General features: G+C 32.7%; 2 protein-coding genes across 3 annotated transcripts; both read right to left on the bottom strand.

Moving 5' to 3' along the window:
• Positions 2,032 to 5,238, bottom strand: LOC105176803 (plant intracellular Ras-group-related LRR protein 4). Of its 2 annotated transcripts, XM_020698879.1 has the most exons (6): positions 4,818 to 5,238; positions 4,146 to 4,602; positions 3,915 to 4,001; positions 2,906 to 3,819; positions 2,598 to 2,785; positions 2,032 to 2,345 (listed from the first exon to the last, which is right to left on the bottom strand). In XM_020698879.1, exons 2-5 carry the CDS (start codon positions 4,570 to 4,572, stop codon positions 2,639 to 2,641), a joined length of 1,575 nt encoding a protein of 524 aa, XP_020554538.1. In that variant the 5' UTR covers positions 4,573 to 4,602; positions 4,818 to 5,238; the 3' UTR covers positions 2,032 to 2,345; positions 2,598 to 2,638. The 2 variants fall into 2 exon arrangements, with proteins under 2 accessions (XP_020554538.1, XP_011098013.1); XM_011099711.2 differs by having other exon boundaries at positions 3,915 to 4,602.
• LOC105176802 (thioredoxin reductase NTRB-like) lies at positions 12,159 to 19,069 on the bottom strand. The gene is made up of 2 exons (XM_011099710.2): positions 17,912 to 19,069; positions 12,159 to 12,425 (listed from the first exon to the last, which is right to left on the bottom strand). Exons 1-2 carry the CDS (start codon positions 18,999 to 19,001, stop codon positions 12,355 to 12,357), a joined length of 1,161 nt encoding a protein of 386 aa, XP_011098012.1. The 5' UTR covers positions 19,002 to 19,069; the 3' UTR covers positions 12,159 to 12,354.

The following is a 19,097-nucleotide window of genomic DNA, read 5'->3' as shown; positions in this document are numbered from 1 at the left end:
TGTTTATAAATTATTTATATTATTATTTTAATTTATAAAAATATTAATTTTATGTGTTATATATAAGCATAAATAAAAAAAATACCCATACTTACCTATTTTATATAAGTATCTTTTATAAAAATATACAAGAATAAATGACCGAGTTCAGATTAAGAGGGCGTTTTAAGGTTATAAATTTTTCAAAATATTTTAAAAGATGTGTGAGAACTTATACGTTTCAAAATGGTGTATGGCAATTTTTTTTTAAATTAATTTATAAAATATCAAAATAAGATGTTTTTTATCTTACAAACTCTTTTAAGAAAAAATTAACTTATCTAATTTTTTCAAAACATATGTCGTTAGACAAAAATATACTTATTCACACACACAAACACACACTACAGTCTCTCTCACACACACATGCACACACACCCTCTCTCTCTCACACACACACCCATACACATATTCTCTCTTTCTCTATCGAATTTTAAAACAAATTATTGCTATTTAATTTTTTTGCATTTGGAAAAGAAAATTGCTTTATTATTTAATAATAAATTATTATAGTTAAACATAAAAAAAAATTCTATTAATATATTATTTACTGAAAAAGTACAAATTCAAGATATTATAAATTATACGACTAGAAATAGTCATTGCTAAAAATATATATATATATATCAATTATATGTCTATGTTAATATTCAAATATAAAAAATGTAGATAATAATTCATCATTCTTTTATTTATTTTAAAAAAAATTATCTATAAATTTTTATTTGAGTTAAGCTAACGTGAACTATTTATGAAAATATTTAAATGAAAAGTATGTCAAGAACTAACAACTTATTCGATTTTAATGATATTATGTTATTTTTGGTCATTTTACCAATAAAAGACATTATAATGCCAAGCACCGTAACATTTTATAATGTGTAAAAACATCTTATAAGTTTTAACATCTTATTTTAGAAAACCACTTAACAGCTTATTCTTAAAATTAAATCCAACAACCTAAAACATTTGATAAGATATAATAGCCTATAAAATATTTTTAAAACAGCAATATCCAAATTAATAAGACCCGAAACCCGATTACGATTTCAAAATCCTTAGTGTTGAGTTGGATAAAATTCAAGAGTAATTGGTTGTATTTTGAGAAACCTCATGCAAGGTTCTTGTGAGTTTAAACATAATCTCAAGGGGGGTTGCAAAAACTTGTCATTTTTACAAAAATAGCAATGTCAATGAGAAAATCAAGGTTTTAAGTTAAACAACTTGGATGCTAGATCATAATAAACATCAAACTGCAACTCGAGAAAGTTCAAATGATTTGTTACACCTGGATGCAAAACTTCATGTTCTTTGAATTTGGAGAAATAATTTCAAATAACTCTGTATCAAATATATTTGAATTCCATTATAACAGAACAAAATATAATTCAAGTTAGGAGTTCAAGAATTTAAAATTTTTATAATGAGGAATCAACCAAACAAATTCAAATGATCTGCATTGTGAACCTGAAATTTCTAATTTCAAATCTATCAATCCAAACACGATCTGAATGTCTTGTTTCTCACAAAAAAACATCATCAAGATATCCTGTAAATGCACCTTAGCATCCCAGCTTTGGGAAATTGAATTGAAAAATTGACTTTGTTCTTCTGGGCTTTTAAGGAAGGGAAAATCTACATAGTCCCACAAACGCTATCAACCAATAAAGGAAGTTTAAGTTGTCATCACAGCTAGCAAAGTTCATATTCGATTTTCTATTCCAAATTCTATTGCATCTTTTATTCCGTTTAATATATACACATCATGTGTACAAAAATTACACCAATTATTTTATTTTAAGAATTTTTATTCATGTGGCGTCAATATATTAAATGGAATACAAGATGCAAAGGAATTTGAAATCGAAAATCCAGTCTGGGAAAGTCCGATACATAAAGTCTCGTGACCTTTGGGAGATCCACCCATTCTGAACAAGAGCTAATCTTACACAGGCAATATCATTATTATGGTATTTGACTGAACAAAGTGAATTGATGAGAAGACAGATAGGTTATAATGATATATATATAACATGAATCAAGTATCTCATGGCAATTCTGGCACCAATAACAGTGGTAAATACTTCTTTCTTTCTCGTTTTAGCGTGTTGTATCAAGTGCACATCTCGTTTCAGATTCTTAGACAAAATGCAGAAGACAACACTAGATGACCAAAAGTAAAAGAAAAAATGATTAATCTACAATATGTTAAAAAGGATCAGAGTCATATCTGAGTAGATACTCTCCGTCGAGACATGAATTTGGCAAAACTGGGAGGTTGCTGAAGCACCAATCTTCGCTAGCTCCTGTATAATAGAAATGAAAGTATTTGAGGCTTACAATCAAGATAAGTCTATTGTTGTAGTAACAGCTACATAAGGTCACGGATTAAATGGAAAACTTAAATGAGGTTAAATCATTTCCGAGAATAAGATCAGAACTAAATTTCAGGAGGTAAGAAGTATGTCCATGGGAGCTACCATGTCAGACCACTTTTAGTCTACTATGCGTGATGCAAAGATGAATGGGGGAATTAGTCAAAAGGGAAGAAACTTCACCCAAAGAACCAAATTTAGAGATTTTCCCGAGATGCTTCACACTAGGCTTTTGCAATTTCCACGGTATTGCGCTTGCGTTTGTTAGAGTTTGTAAAGAACAGTTTCTGGGCCCAAGATTTCTTTTGTTTGGCTGCCTGTGGCTTTGTGTCCTTCTGGGCAACACGATCGGCCATGTAACTGACAACAGCCTGAGGTAAAATATCTTGTTTAGTGTTTAATGAAATTGTAAAGAACTGCACAAACGGAAGAGATAAAGAAATAGTAGCAGTCCGAGATGCAACTCAGAAAAGAAAAGTCAGATCAATCACCTGAGCTCCTTTGTCAATTACATCTCTTGGTGGCTCTATCAAAGGATTTCCTTCAACATTCAAGACACCCAGTCGAGTTAGCATTCCAAAAGAGTCTGGAAGGACTCTTATCTGGTTATTATGGCAAAACAACTCCTCCAGCATCTCAAGGTTTCCAATGGACCTTGGCAGGGATTGCAAGTCCGCAAAATTGTTGCTCACATCAAGCTTTACAAGTGTTGTAGCGAAACACAAGCTCTCAGGAATGGTTTCAAGCTCATTAAAACTAACATCAAGTTCCCTTAAGCTTGACAAGGATGCCATCGTCGTGGGCAGTTGTTTAATGTTATTGTAACGCAATGTTAGAATCTCCAAAGATTCAATTCGTCCTACTGCTTCAGGGAGTGCTTTGAGCCGATTATAGTCTGCATGAAGCTCCTTGAGTGAAGTACATCGACCGATACTATGAGGGATTTCCTCTATCTCATTAGTTTCGATATTCAATTTCTGGAGACAGACGAGCGATCCAATCGTCTCGGGAAGCGCTGTGAGTCCATTAGAGCTCAAATTAAGCTCCTGAAGACGAACCAACTTACCAATGGTAGCTGGCAATGCTGTCAACTGGTTTCCTCTGAGATCGAGATGAAGCAAGTTAACCAAACCCGAAATTGATTCTGGCAATTCTTGTATCCTGTTTCCATGTAAATCCAAAGTTTGTAATGAGAAAAGTCCTCCAAGAGCATCCGGTAAGATCGCAATCTTATTTTCTGATACATCGAACGTGATCAAACTTGAGAGTTTCCCTATTGAATCAGGAAGCCATTCAATCTGATCTGATAATTTACCCTGGAGAATAAGCTCTTGAGTTCCTTTCTTTGCCGACACTTCAATGAGACTAGCCAGCTTTATTAAACTCAGTTTGTCATCATCTTGCCCTGCAATAAAACCAATAAGTTCCATTATCCAAAATAAATTGTTCATCACACACACACATTTCAACTACCAAATCAGCAGATGATGTCAAACTCACCGGATGTAAAGGTCGGCTTAAGAGTGGAATCCACAATCTGTGGCGCAGCCGCAGCATCCCTAGATCGAACCCCAAGACCAACTCCATCTACAAAAAAGGACGTTTTTGGCTTAGTCAAAAATGTGTCGTCCTTGGTTGACAAGGCCTTTGAAGCCTTCAAAATCTCCTTCTCATTAGGAAAAACAGATGACACTGGCGATTTAGTAGTTGTTGTGACAGTAGAATTCGGACTTTTGGTCCAGAAAGAACCCGTGGTTGCCACGGACGAACTGCTTGAACACCTCGATGCTGAACTTTGAGAACCCGTATTGGGTTGTAAGCATTGTGAAGCTCTCTGGATCAAATCATCGAACGCCAAGTGTACGCCTTCGAGATCCAACAGTTTCTCTGCATCCCTTTTTTGCTCCTTGCTCTGGAAATGGATTATGTTCTTGTGCATCTCTTGCAAGATTCTGAACAATTCTTCCGGCACATCTTTGCCTTTACTTTGCTTAGCAATTGCCTCGAGTCTCAATTGATCCTCCTTCTCTACATTCTGGATTAGAGTCCTTGCTGCAACTACTTCATCGATTCCGGGCCGGATTGGCAACAATCTGTGGATTCTCATTATTTCTTCCACAGCGTCGTCCATTGTCATCGCCGACAACTCCATCATCATTTCGCCTTCAATTCTCCTTTCTTTCCTCTCCTGGAATTCATACAAGAACACAGAACCAATATAATAACATATAACGAAAATTTCATTTCCTCAATCTCAATATTCACCCAAAACAAGAAACCAATTCCGCATTACCAAAGATAACACAGAATTTATCAAACAAAAAACTTGAGAAACTCAAAAAAAAAAAAAAAACAAAAAATCTTCCATTGAAAAGGAAGAACACAGCTCAAAAATGCACTTACAGAGCATCAGCAGAACAAAACGAAGCATGAAATTTGAGGAATTCACATGGCGGGTCATTGTTTATACTCCTCCACCATGCGGCCCAGCAAGCTGTTTCAGAGCAAAACAAGAGGGAACTGGTGGATAATTGATATTATTTTTCCAAATTCCAGCTTACTGAAATGGGCCCCCTATGTTCCTGAGCTCGCAATTTTACCGGTCTGGGGGAGGGGGGAAACTGCAACTGCTGCCGAATTCTTCCGGTTTTTGATCTCAACTGTGGTTGGTGTTGCCCGTTCCCAGTCCCAAATTCACCCAAGAATGTGAATGCAAAATTTGAATTTGATGATCGAAGGCGTAGTTTAATCGGGCCACAAGAATTTCGCTACCAAAGCGGCGATAAGTAAGGCTAACTTGCATTGACGCTCCAAAATGTACAATACCACATTTTCGCTCTTCTATTTTTCTATTGTTGGTCCATTAATAAATAAATATTTCGAATTGCATTAATCTATATTATTACTAGCTGGTCTGGCTCGTTGTTCCTAATAAATAATTTTTAAAATTTTTAAGTATATTATAAATAAAAATAAATTATTATGTATATTAAAAAATAAAGAAAAAAAATAAAAGTTAATTATCTTATCCGTTGAAGCAAAGTAATTAGTAATCGCCGTTTGTGAATGTGGATGATATTTCTTTTCCATAATAGTATAGATAAAGAAAAGAGGTGCTATTACACGAAGTTGAGGTTTTTACACTACTGCCAGCATTAATTTTATAATTTCAAAAATACCCTTCATAATAACTAACTCATTTAACCTTCCAAGTTTTACATTAATTTAATTGAATTAATAAAACATACATGTTTCTTACATATAACATATTTAAAATATAAAAAATTATTTATTATATGCACGTAAAACTAACGTGTCATGATGGCTAGTTAAACAAAAAAAAAGTAGCCTACCCTCTTGAACGTTAACAAACAAAAGACAATACGGCCCGTAGGGCAGCGATTCTTTTTTCTTTTTTTGAGGGAAAAAAAAAAGTTTCAATGGTTACGATGCTTTTCTTTTGTGTAAGAAACTCTTTTACCTACATCTTTTATCTCATTTATGATACGCACGACACAAAAAGTACACATAATCTTCTTTTATGTAATAAAATAGATGGTGAAATTTTCTATATATGTAACATGTTTGTGTTAATTAGAAGAGAAGATGCAATGGAATCTCAATAGAAAATCCAATTTGGTATTGTTCTTGAGAATTAATACTTTTAGAATCTTGAAAGGATATATTTGTGTATTTTGGTTAAAATTATACATATTGTCCAACCATAAAAGAAGTTGAGTATTTATAACAAAGAAATTATATCCAGATGAAATTTGATGGGGCCCCACATACCTAATAATAGATGTTGCTACGGCCAATAACATTTTCATGTGATTGATACTCCGTTTTTAGAGTGTTGCAATAATCGGAGAAAAATAGTATTTTTTTTGTTCCATGAATTAGATTTATTTAATTTTTAATCTTAATTGATGGGATTAGTATTTTTGGTCCCATAGTTTATAAAATTTAATATTTTTGGATCTAATCCATTTTTCATCTATAATTTGACGGTATAAGCTACGTGTCCAGCATGTAGCTTTTAAGTACCTTTGGCTGGAGAAAAAATAACGCGTTTTTCAACTTGAAACTGTTTTTTTTTTTCTTTTGTGGGAGAGGGAGGGGGGAATATAATTAAATTTGAGAGGAAATTAGAGCAAAGAAAAGAAAATTTCTCTCTTCTCTCGAAAAATTAAATTACATCATCCCATATTTATGTAAGTTGAAGCAAGTAGAAGCAATACAAATAGTCATATTTCTACAAGCGAATCAAGTAGAGCAAATATGCTACTGTTGGAAAGATGACCTATTTTCCTTTGGCCAAGAATACCAAAAGGCCACGTGTTAGGCATGTGACCTACACCTTTAAATTGTAGACAGAAAAGTAAGACCAAAAGTGCTAACTTTTAATTTATAAGTTGCGGAACTAAAAGTGTTAATCCCGTAATGAATAGAACCAAAAGTAAAACAGACATAATTTGTGGGATCAAAAATACTGTTTTTCCATAATAATTAGATAAGAAGTGTAATCTAATAAGATATTTTGGAATGGTCTAACTTGTCCATGTGGCTGAAAATGGTGATGTCTATCATCACGAGAATCATGGTATAACATAAACATAAATTAGAGAAAAAGAAAGATAAACAAAAATTTTGATCTCCCTGTAACATTATTCATTTTTATGTATTCATACATCAATTACTAGCTTCAAATTTAACTCATTTAAAGTGTAAATATAAGTAAGGTATTCATTATAAATATTGAGGAAATCTATCATAATGTTTGATTTCAGTTTTGCTTAATTTCTGAGATGGGTCAAAACATGGACAATGTTTATCTTGATTTGTTTTGAAAGTTTTGGTAGTGTTTTGAGATGTTTTGAAACAGTACCTCATTTATTTTTTGTCAAAATAAGTTTACACTAATTATAGGCCCTACAACTAAAAAAAATATATACATACGCATACATATATATAAATATATATATATAAAAGAGACATGATTTGACAATGAACAGTAGTTTTTTTCTCCTACTAAACAACATCAAATATATCATACTTATTTTATATTATCTCCAAAAATAAATCCAAACATACACACTATCTCTAACACATATATATTTATCTTTATTTTTCTTTCTCTATCTTCACAACATCAAAATAAGTTAAAAATGAAACCAAACATAGTGTATATGTTTATAATTTTATTTAAGTATTACTATAAGGAAAAATAAAGACGAGCTAAAAATATATTTTAAAATATTGTTATGTCTATCTGGTAAATTTAATTAAGATAAAAATGGCTCGTAACTTAGTCTAAGTAATACTTACTAGTGACCGATGAGTTCATGGTCTGATGTTGTTGAAGTTGAGGTCCATGAATAAGTATGAGGTCATGCGTTTGAGTTTCATAAAATGTGTGGATATTTATCTCATTATATCAAAATTTTGTTTTAATTTGTTATTTCATTAATAATTATGAGCTGCATACTGTTGAAAAGTATTTTGTTGTGATGATTGATACGGTGTTGAGAAAAATAATGTAAAATTATCCCTTTCGATTCTACTGCTAATAATAAAAAGACTTACCATTCTATATTATGCATTTCGAGTTAAATAATTTTTGTTTGGTCGTGATAAAATTAGAACAGACAATCGTTTTTAGACTGGTGAAATAATTTAATAGAGGCAGTGCCCAAAAATATATTTATCTGATATTCACTTGATCAATAGAACAAAAATTAAAAAAAATGTTGAATGAAATTTAATCAAAATCTTCTACTACCAAAGTCCCTATATCAAAATTTCAAGGAAAAAAAATAATAAAGAAAGAAACAAAAATTATTTGAGTAGAAAAAATGTCATGAATAAATATAAAGAATTTATAACCAACACCTCACATGGCATTGTTGCAAGTCATTTGTCATATATTTATCCAACTCGCATCCCTCAATTATTGTGTAAAAAGATTTAATTTATACTATACGCTGAATAAATGAAATTAATTTCTAATGTAATTAATGACTCTGTAAATCCCCATAAAATAATATTGAGAACTGTGATGGGCATTATTCTGCAAGTATTTCATCCGCTAATACGGTGAAGTTGAGGTCTCGTGATTAAAAAAATTATTAAAATTTGTGAACGTTTCTATTATAAAAGTAGTAGTTATTTCATTTAATGTTAGTTACTGGTTTTTGTATTATTGATCGTTATAATTATTAATGATTGAGATTCATGACGTAATTGTAATTTTTTCGCTCGAAAAGAATTAGTTTTTTTGTCAATGAAATCTAGCTTAGTTGATAAAATTGAGGTTCCATGATTAAGAAAAATGGGTCCGAATTCCACCAATGTGTGAGCGTTGTTTTGCTACAATAGACCTTGTTATTGTATATTTTGACGGTAGTTATTGGTTACATAATATTAATTGTTATAATTGTTGATGATCGGTATACATGATATAATGGTAATTGATTCCCTCCCAGAAAAATTAGATAATTTGACAAACGAAAAAGAGCTTAGTTGACAAAACTGTCCCATAACTAAAGGTCATGTGTCCAAATTTCGTCAACCTGTGGGCATTATTATTGTTAGGGATAATTACACTCTCCTCTCCTAAGGCTTGATATAATGATACATACATCCCATATGGTTTGAAAAATTATATCTAACACCCCTGAATTTTGCTTTTGTCTAACAAAGAATTCCTCTCGTTGGTCAAAATTCACTAAATTTGTTGGATATTAAAAAAAAAAAAAAAAGAAGAACTGAATCAAAATTGATATTTACCCTTAACTGACTTATTACTGACTTATTGCAGGTCAAACAATTTTTTGGACTAAACTACCCTTATATGGTGAAGATATACCTCCTTACATTCATTAACACATGAAGATGAATTAGGGTAATTTAGTCATAAAAATATTTATTTGGCATGCAATAGGTAAGTAATAAGTCAATCGGATGTAAATATAGATTTTTTTATTAATATCAATAAATTTGGGGAATTTTGACTAATAGAGGGACTCATTTGTTATATGAAAGCAAACCTTAGAGGTATTAGATGTAATTTTCTAAACTCTAAGGGATATAATTTTTTTAAAATTGAAATAATAAATTAATATAAATAAATTGACAGCAAAGCATAAAAATAAATAATTCGAATAATAAAATGTAATTTACCCAATAAAATATCTATGTGTTTGAATTTAGGGTTGACAACGGAACATACCTAATTTGATCGATACATATGTGTAAATAAGGAGGTGAAGTAATGAATGAGGACAGGTGGGAATGTTGGATGGAAGGACACGTGGACAACCGAAACCAGCTGGCGTGTCACGGAATAACCGTTTTAGGCAGTTGGAATGGGGTGTCATGGAAGGAATTGCAACCCTCTCTCTCTCACACACACACACACTGCCTTCCATGTGCTTCTCCTCACTTCACTAATTCACATCCCGTGACATGTTCCCTCTCCTGCCCCCTACCACCCCACCCCAATCAAATCTTGTGTGGACGTGAGTTTAATGTATTATTCTTTAAATTTATTTGAATTTTTATCGAGTTTGAAATATTTTAATTCATCTTGCTTTAGTTATTAAATAGTTCGAGACCAAATGAAATTTAATTGAATTGAATATGAACCCAACTCAATTTGTTTGATATTTTTAACTATGTTTTACAGAATTCGAACAAGAAATTGTGTTAGAATTCAACTTATTAAGTTTAATAAATCGTGTTGAAACAAATTTTTATTAATTAATTTTGGTTCAGTATCGAATTGTTTGATTTATTTTTTAATTTTAGTACCCATACTAGTTTATCAATATTTTAAAAAAAAATTAATTTTGTATATATATATCATCTTTTAAATTTCAATTCTTCCACAAAATTTGCTCGAGTTTTTTTGATTCACTTTAGTAATGACAAATCTAATTGAACTTTGTGAAAAATTTAGTTTGAATACAATGTCATAGTTTAAAAAATTAAAAAAAAATATATAAAACAGTTAAATTAGTTAAACTCAAGTAATATATATGAAATATATAAAATTTGTTTGAATTCAAAATGAAAAAGAAAATGAAAATTGAATACAATTTCAAATGAATGACAAATTTATACAAAGTTAAAATATTCTTTTTTTTCCCTTATTAATCCTTATTTCCGCTCTTATCATAAACATATCACCATTTCATAATTGTTTAATTATGATTTATCATTTGAACAAAGTCAAGATAATTAATTCGCACCTGTCGAAAAATCCAATAATTTTTATTTTATCGATTGAAAGCTTGCGAAATATTTTTTAAATAAGTCTATTATTAATGTATTTCATGATAACATCTCCAATTTTAGAAAATTATATTTTTGAAATTTTAATGTAAATTTAAAATCTATTAAGTTTTATGTTTTAATATTTACCACAAAAATAATTAAGCAAAATTTAATGGGGAAGACTCAAACTCAAGCCATAAAATCCATAAATGTTTATAAGAGTAGAGATAATTTATTTAAATATCATACTACCATATGATCTCTAACTACGAATCAAAAACTTCAAGGAGCTCTCCATAAGCTCAAGAAGAGTGCTTTACATGGAGTTTGGAGTTAGACAGAGTTAAAGTTCAAGATCATAGCAAGAATAAGAGGGTGTCTACCTAAATTTATCTAAAATATCTTATAAATTCTTACATTCTTATCTTAAAAATAAGTTCAAAAAAATGTTTGAACGAAATAAGATAATAAACCTTATAAAATGTTAGGTTTTTGGCTTAATAAACTCTTTTTATTAGTAAAACGATAAAGAATAACATGATACCATTAAAATCAAGTAAGTAGTTATTTCTCGACGCCTTTTATATCTAATCTTTTTAAAATAGTTTCATAAATATTATACATTAATTTAACTGTTCATTCAATAACAGTGTGAAATATACGTAGACTAAAGTTAGGAGAGATTTAATGCTCACACTTCAATCAACATCAACAACATATTCATAAGTAGGTATAAGTAATGATCACTAGACTCTAGATCTGGAGAGTGTAAACAGATCGAGTTGAATTTTCATTGAGCTTCAAATTTATGTTTGACTGGTTTGATTGTTCACCAAATCAAGCTAAGTCGTGCTCTGAACTTAACTGAACTGAACACGAGTGAAACTCAAATAGCTTGAATTTTTACAATTTTTTTAACTAATTAAAATGATCAAACTTAGTTTGTTCTAACAAAAACTCAGCTCAAATGAGCTCCTAATGATTGACCTGATTCAAGTATTGAGCAGCTATGCTCCTTTTCCACCCTAATCTTTACCAAACCGTCCCCATCAAATTACCTCTGGCTTCACACAATAACCCAACCCCCAAATCACCTGTGGCTTCGCACAAAGACAAATCCATCTCCCCCCCTTGTCACTCTCCTGTGTTTCCCCTTTCGTGATTGGGATCACTCAACTGGGTATGGGGGCTAGGATCAGTGGAGCAGAGGGAGAACAGATTCAAACCCCCCCCCCTCCCCCTCCAAAAAAGAAAACAGTAGTAGAATACCGATTCGAATAATCCAACAGCTATGGAGCAGGGGTCGGACTGGCTCTATATTTAAGTTCTACTTATGTCTAGGTAGTGCATAGATCCCCCTTTTTAGAGGCCTAAACTCCTAAGAAGCGAAAAAAGAAGAGCCTAACAAACAATAACATGTTAACATACTATACGGTTACCAGGGTTCAATTCAAGCTATAAACTAGGTAATTTTCAACCCTCAACAACCAACCAATTATCAACATAATGAATAACTTTGATCTAACATAAATAAGTTTCCTTCTTCAAATCAGCACTAAAAAATAGTTAAATAAGGTCAATAAAAATGACACTTTTGTCTTTTTTTCCCCAATTTGAGAGCTCAGAAACATTCATCAGATCTACTTCCAATAGGCTTCAATATTCAATCACTCTTACCCTCTTGAGAACCAATCTCTTGAAGGTAATGTTCTGCATCCAAGGCTGCCATACATCCTGCATTATAACAGTAAAAAGCACCGGTTTTAGATTTAAAGAGAAAATGATGACTGTAGATGTCCCTCAAATTTGGAACCACCACAGGTGACAATAAATGAACAAGATCAGATTGTAATATTTCTTACAAGCAAATAAAGTGGTTATACTATCAGTGTTCATGAAAGTTAACCCTCAGCATATATCATATCTAACTGATAGCAAAAGCATTAAGTTCCTTAAAATAGTACACATACACAAACCTATTCAAATAAATGCATTTTTTTCTTTATAGTCACTTCCCGACCCCCTGGGTTCGAATCTCCTAAACTTTTGCTACGTCTTTTAGTAACAGGTCAGAAACCCACATAATAGTCTGGTTTAATAACCATCTATTATATAAAAGTTGACCATATAAACTCGGTCATACTCCCATTGGTCACGATATATTATCACTCTTCCAATAACAAAGAAATGTCAGCATGGTGACAAATTCCTTGTGAAGGTGCACAACCAAAACGAAGCAATGGGGATGTTCATAAAGAGAAGTTCCAGAAGTCATCTTAGATTTGGCTTTGATTCGATGCTAACTATTTTTTTGTTACAAATGGATGGTAGAAGCACTTCTTTATGCAGTTCATTGAGTTTTGCTCTGTTTGATAATCAAAAAGTTAAATGGTAGCACAGAGTAGAGCTGAATAAGGATCATGGGACATTCAACAGTTGAAACCAAGCTTTTGGAGGAAATATAATTTTTCTTTTCCCTGAACTTACTACAGATAATAGGTATGAAGGAAAAAAGATCGGACGTGACATTTGGGATAGAAGAATTTATGCAAAAAGTTCGGTGCAGATTCCTGATTTGAGGATAGGCACAGGGAAAGAAAACTTATTTGACAAAGAAAATAACAGGAATCCAAGAGCAACATCATTTAATATCCATACACGATAATTCTTACGATAGTTATAAGGCTAAAAAGGTGTTTCGCGAGAATCAGGAATAAGACCACAATGCAAATTACAAAAGAAACATAGACCCTAAAATCTCCAACTAAAATTAAAGATCTTAAGTCTAACATGCAACTGGAATAAATCTGGAATTATATAGTTTATTCTGAATATAAGATCTAAAGAATTTAAATATTTAAACAGATAGGCATTGATTATCAAGAAATCTATATCCTTCTAATCCATGAATGACCAAGGACATCAGCACCCAGCCAAAACTGCTTCTGTAATTAAATTCACAACCTAACACATGTATAACACTTGTCACTTGGCCAATCAATTTGATGGTAACTTTGCTAAAACCTCAAATATATCCCAACAGTAGTTGAGTAAGAGAAGTTTTCGAATGCTAGTTAAAGATTTCTACAAGGCCCTTTCAACTAATTTATATAATTACCATTTCTAACCCAACAGGAAAACACATCTTAATAACTCGTTTTTGAAAGAACCTTCCTTCCATTTTCATACTTCATAGGACTAAAACCTTCAACAAATTAGAAATCTTAGGGAGCCAAGCATGTTATGGAAAGATGTCAAAAGGAACCTTGCAGGAAAAGACTGGGAAGCTAAATCATGAGACTGAAAACTTCAAAGAAATAAGAAAAGGAATAAAATTAAGGACATTGAGAGTGTCAAAGGTTGCAAAGAAGCAGCATCCAATAATAATCAAGAAAGCGTTCACTAAAAGCAAAAATCCTGCACTATGTTTGTTTTTGTTTTTGGCCCATCTCAAAGATGGGCCAAAACTTTTGCATTTTTGAATCATATTATCTTGCAGTTTTCTAACATGTTTTAAAATATTTTACTTTATTTTGCAAACTATGGCCCACTCTAATTTCTGCCTTTTTCGTTTCTTTCTCTATTGCTTGAAATGACAGCATAGCTGTTACTTTATACCTTGCTTGGATAGGGATTTTCGAACACGCGCACTGGTTTTGGAGTGTGGTGCATGGGGGCGGTGATGTCATTAGGGCGTGTTGATGTGTGAAAATCACATTTTGTTGTTTTATATACTAATGAGCGTGCACAACTAATTAAAAATGTTGAAGAATTAATTATTATTTTTTAAAATGTATTTTAATTAAGTAAATTTAAAATATTAAAAATAAAGTTATATGAGAAATGTATTTTAATTAAATAAAATTTACATATATCAAAAATATTTCATAAAATAACATTAAAATTTAAAAAAAAATCATTGATCAAAATTTAAAAAACAAAAAATAACATATCAATTCTACGTGGTTAATTCATATAATACATTATTTCAATAATGTATTTAAATTTATCACCTCGCACAGAACGTCTAACAAAAATAGTGTCAATGGATTACTAAAGTGCATTTAATTATTTATAAAAGTGTATATATATAAATTATATTTTTTAATTTCCATACAAATATAATTAAAAAATACTATTTATTTTAATCCACTCACAACTAAATAAATGTTATACATATTAATACATATATATATATATGAAACCACTCACAACTAAATAAATGTTATACATATTAATACATATATATATATATAACTATATATAAAAAAGATATGATTTGACGATGAACAGTACTTTTTGTCTCCCACTAACCAACATCAAACATAACATACTTATTTTATATTATCTTCAAAAACAAATTCAAACATATACACTATCTCTAACATACACCTATTTATCTTTATTTTTCTCTCTCTATCTCCACAAACCACACCAAAACAAGTTAAAAACAAAACCAAGCATAATGCTGGTGTTTAGGAGCTTAAAACAAGAAGAAAGGATTTGGTGGATATTTGAGAATACAAGATAAGTCTTCACAGAAAAGAAGCAGAAAATTATGAAAGAAATACAGATGGCTCTCCAGACAATGTAGAGAAAACTCGTTTTCTTTTATTGCATATGAATTTATTTCCTTCTTGGCTCACCAATAATGACATCTTTTGATTGATATTTCTAAGAAGTCTTCTTCCTAGAAGCACACCATACTATGTATAATAGATACTTGGTCCAGTGCTAAAAGAGAGACAATTACACTAATCACATGTATCAAGTTGATAAAAGAATTGCACTATTTATTAGATTTTTACCAAAATGCACAACAGTAGAAGTTTACCAATGGCTTTAACATGGAACATCATTCCACGTTGGTCTTCAGGAGTCATGACTAATTTAGACATCATCTTTTAATCATATAAAGGATCATTGTAGAATTTTAAGATACCACATTACTTCTAGGCGGGTGTCAGCGTTTTTGGTACAGTCCTATTTTTTAGTCTTATTCCCCATGCTACGGTGGCTCCATTTAGAAATTTCAGCATTTAATATATTCCTTTGGGGATATTTAGAAAGGCAAATGATTGCTCCAAGCCTACACTACAAAACCATCAATTTCTTTTACTGAGATGCAGATTCTTTGGTCAAAATGATATCATAACTTAAGGATTTTCTTGTCAAGAAAAAGTATTGTTCTTGCTACTTGCAATCATCTAATAGATAGACACCCAGGGTGCCGAGCAATCAACCCTAATGCCATTCTTCAAACTTCCTAATTCAAGTTAATTATAAAAGAATGCATCCCATTAGTCGGCTGATAGTACACCAACCTTTTTGTTTCAGCTCGTCCTCTCAATCTTGAGTACAAAAAAAAAAAGTAAAAATTAAACGATTTCCTTGAGCACCTCACAGCTTTGAAATATGCGCCCGCACCATGAGCAATTCCAAGATGAAAAAGAGTCAAATTGCCGAACTTCTGTAGTGATTCGGTACTATTTAATTATTTACCAATAAAATCATTCTTACATTTACAAAAATAGCCAAGGTGACTGGTTAAAAAGACTATCTGACATATTTTGGGCTGGGGATAGTAGTGTTTAGTGTTTACCTCATTGACATCCTAAGTCTCATTCCTATTATGAGTTATTACTTATTAGTTCTTCGTTCTAGTGCCAGTTTAATTGTTTCAGATGAATAAGTTGGGTCAAGACTCAAGAGTATCTTAACAGTTTTGAATCACATTAGGACAGATGGGGTTCGGAATTGAATTCTAAGTTACTTGTGCTGATGTGCTCTTCAGCAAAATAGAGAATGGATAACTGAATCTCCACAGAGCCTTTTCATCATACTTTCTCTAGAGAGATGCAATCCCATTTAAGATGTAATACCTATTGGATTCAGGAAGTAATCTTTTTCTTTCTTTTTTTTTTTTGGCAAAGTATATTTAGGCACCAAGCTATAGATGTAACAAAGTCCAATTTCCAACATCCCAGAGATCCTTAAATCATCTATTGTTTCTAAGGAAACCTACAACCGACACTGTCCAAAAACCTTTTCAGTGAGGGAACTGCAGAAAGGTAATGTTCAAAGTAGAGGACATCCTCTAGTTAACTTTGTCTTATATCCTTAATTTCCTCATCAATTTCAAGAAAACTTTGCCTTAATTCCAAAGCAGTCCCACCATCTGCCCTCTTCTCATAAACCAAGATACCTTAAGTACATGCTGTTGAAACATCAGCAACGGCTCTATTCTTAGGCATATTCTTTTCTCATATGATGAGTTTCTCTATATCAGTAATCCCAATTCCAAGAACAAGGCATCTATTACTACATAACTATCTTTTGCTTAATGGTTATCACCATTCTTTTGATCTTACACAATGTTACAGTATCAACAAAAACAGTCTAGTGACAGAATGCAAGATAAGAGCAGCTTATAATAAACTGAACAAAACAACATAAGTTTTATAAATTGAAAAACAATTAACTCAATCAATATATAATAATGTAAACCTTTGTGAATCAAACACAATGAAAAAAGTAAAAACCAATCAGTGTACACATAGCAAAAACTTTTATAGTGTTCTAACTGGTGCCAACGGTATTTCTTATCCTGAACATCACGAGCAGCAAAATTAACCCTTAACACTGGTCAGTATTGCGTAAATCATCTATTGTTTCTAAGGAAACCTACTAACGATACATCCAGAAACCTTTTCAGTGAGGGAACTGCAAAAAGGTAATGTTCAAAGTAGTAGACTTCCTCTAGTTAACTTTGTCTTATACCCCCATTTTCCTCAAAGAAAACTTAGTCTTAATTCAAAAAGCAGTCCCGCCATCTGCCCTCTTCTCATAAACCAAGATACCTAAAGTACATGCTGGTGAGACCTCAACAGAGGCTTTATCTTCAGGCATATTCTTTTCTCATCTGATGAATCCCAATTCCAAGAACAAGGCATCTATTCCTTAATTACTATCTTTTGTTCTTAATGGTTGTTAGGATCCTTTTGACCTTAGACAATGTAAAAACATCAAGAAACAGTCTATAGTTATATAATGCTAAAGCACAGCAACTTCAATTGAACTGAACAAAGCAAAAAAAGTTTTATAAATAAAAAAACAATGAACTCAATCAATATATAATGTAGACCTCTGTGAATAAAAAACAATGAAAGAAGTAAAAATCAATCAGTATACACATAGTAAAATTTTTATAGTGTACTAACCAGTGCCAGCCGCAGTAATAGCCTGTCTGTATTTCTTATCCTGAACATCACCAGCAGCAAAAACACCCTTAACACTGGTCAGCGTTGTGCCTGGTTTTGTGATCACATAACCATCAGAATCCAATTCCAACTGTCCCTCGAGAAACTTGGTTGCAGGCTCATGCCCAATTGCAAAAAATAAACCAGAAACCTTCAAATCCGAAACTTCCCCACTCTGCACATTCTTCACCTTCAAGCCGTCCAACGTGCGCTCGCCATACGCTTCTGTCACCACAGAGTTCCACAAGACCTCAATCTTCGGGTTTGACAGTGCTCTGCTTTGCATGATCTTTGAAGCCCGAAATTCATCCCTTCGGTGAATGATGTAAACCTTAGAACCATACTTAGTCAAAAAGTTGGCTTCTTCCATAGCAGAGTCGCCACCACCGATGACAGCAAGAGGTTTGTTACGAAAGATGGGGGCAGCGCCGTCACAAACAGCACAAGCAGATATGCCGCGGTTCCAAAAGGTATCAGAACCCGGAAAGTTCAGGCGTTTCGCAACGGCGCCGGTGGCGATGATTACAGAATCAGCAAGAACAGTCTTGGAATCACTAAAAATCTTGAAAGGCGAAGCTGAAAGATCAACTTTAGAGACAGTCTCTGTGAATATTTGGGTGCCAAATCGAACGGACTGAGCGCGGCATTTCTCCATGAGGTCGATTCCCCCAATTCCTTCGGGGAAACCGGGGAAATTTTCCACTTCCGAGGTGGTGGTCAGCTGTCCTCCGGGAGCGATGTCGTTAGCCATCCAACCTTCGAATAGAATCGGCTTGAGCTCGGCACGGGCCGCATAAATTGCAGCAGTGTGGGCGGCGGGGCCACTGCCGACTATGCAGAGGCGAGTTTTCAGAGTTTGGATGTCGTTTTCCATGACGGAGAACTTAGGGGTAACGGCGGCGGCGGTAGTGGTGGTGGTTAGGGTGGCGACGCCGATTAGGCTGCGGGCTTTCTTGAGAGTGTTGAAGAGCTTTGAGAAACAGTTGTAGGTCATTTGGTTATATGGATCAAAAGATGGATGGCGGGATCCGAATTGGAACGAGCGGGTCATTTTTAACAAGGTTTCTTTTTATTGATGCTCTTGATTGGTTGGCGTGAGCTTACGCGGACGGCCAGATTTGTTGGCCTTTGAAAGGCGTGTTCATTG

This window comes from Sesamum indicum, linkage group LG14, assembly GCF_000512975.1.
Source record: "Sesamum indicum cultivar Zhongzhi No. 13 linkage group LG14, S_indicum_v1.0, whole genome shotgun sequence".
NCBI classification, from domain to species: Eukaryota; Viridiplantae; Streptophyta; class Magnoliopsida; order Lamiales; family Pedaliaceae; genus Sesamum; species Sesamum indicum.
The sequence above is the reverse complement of the archived record's forward strand: the minus strand, read 5'-3'. Positions and strand labels throughout refer to the sequence as shown.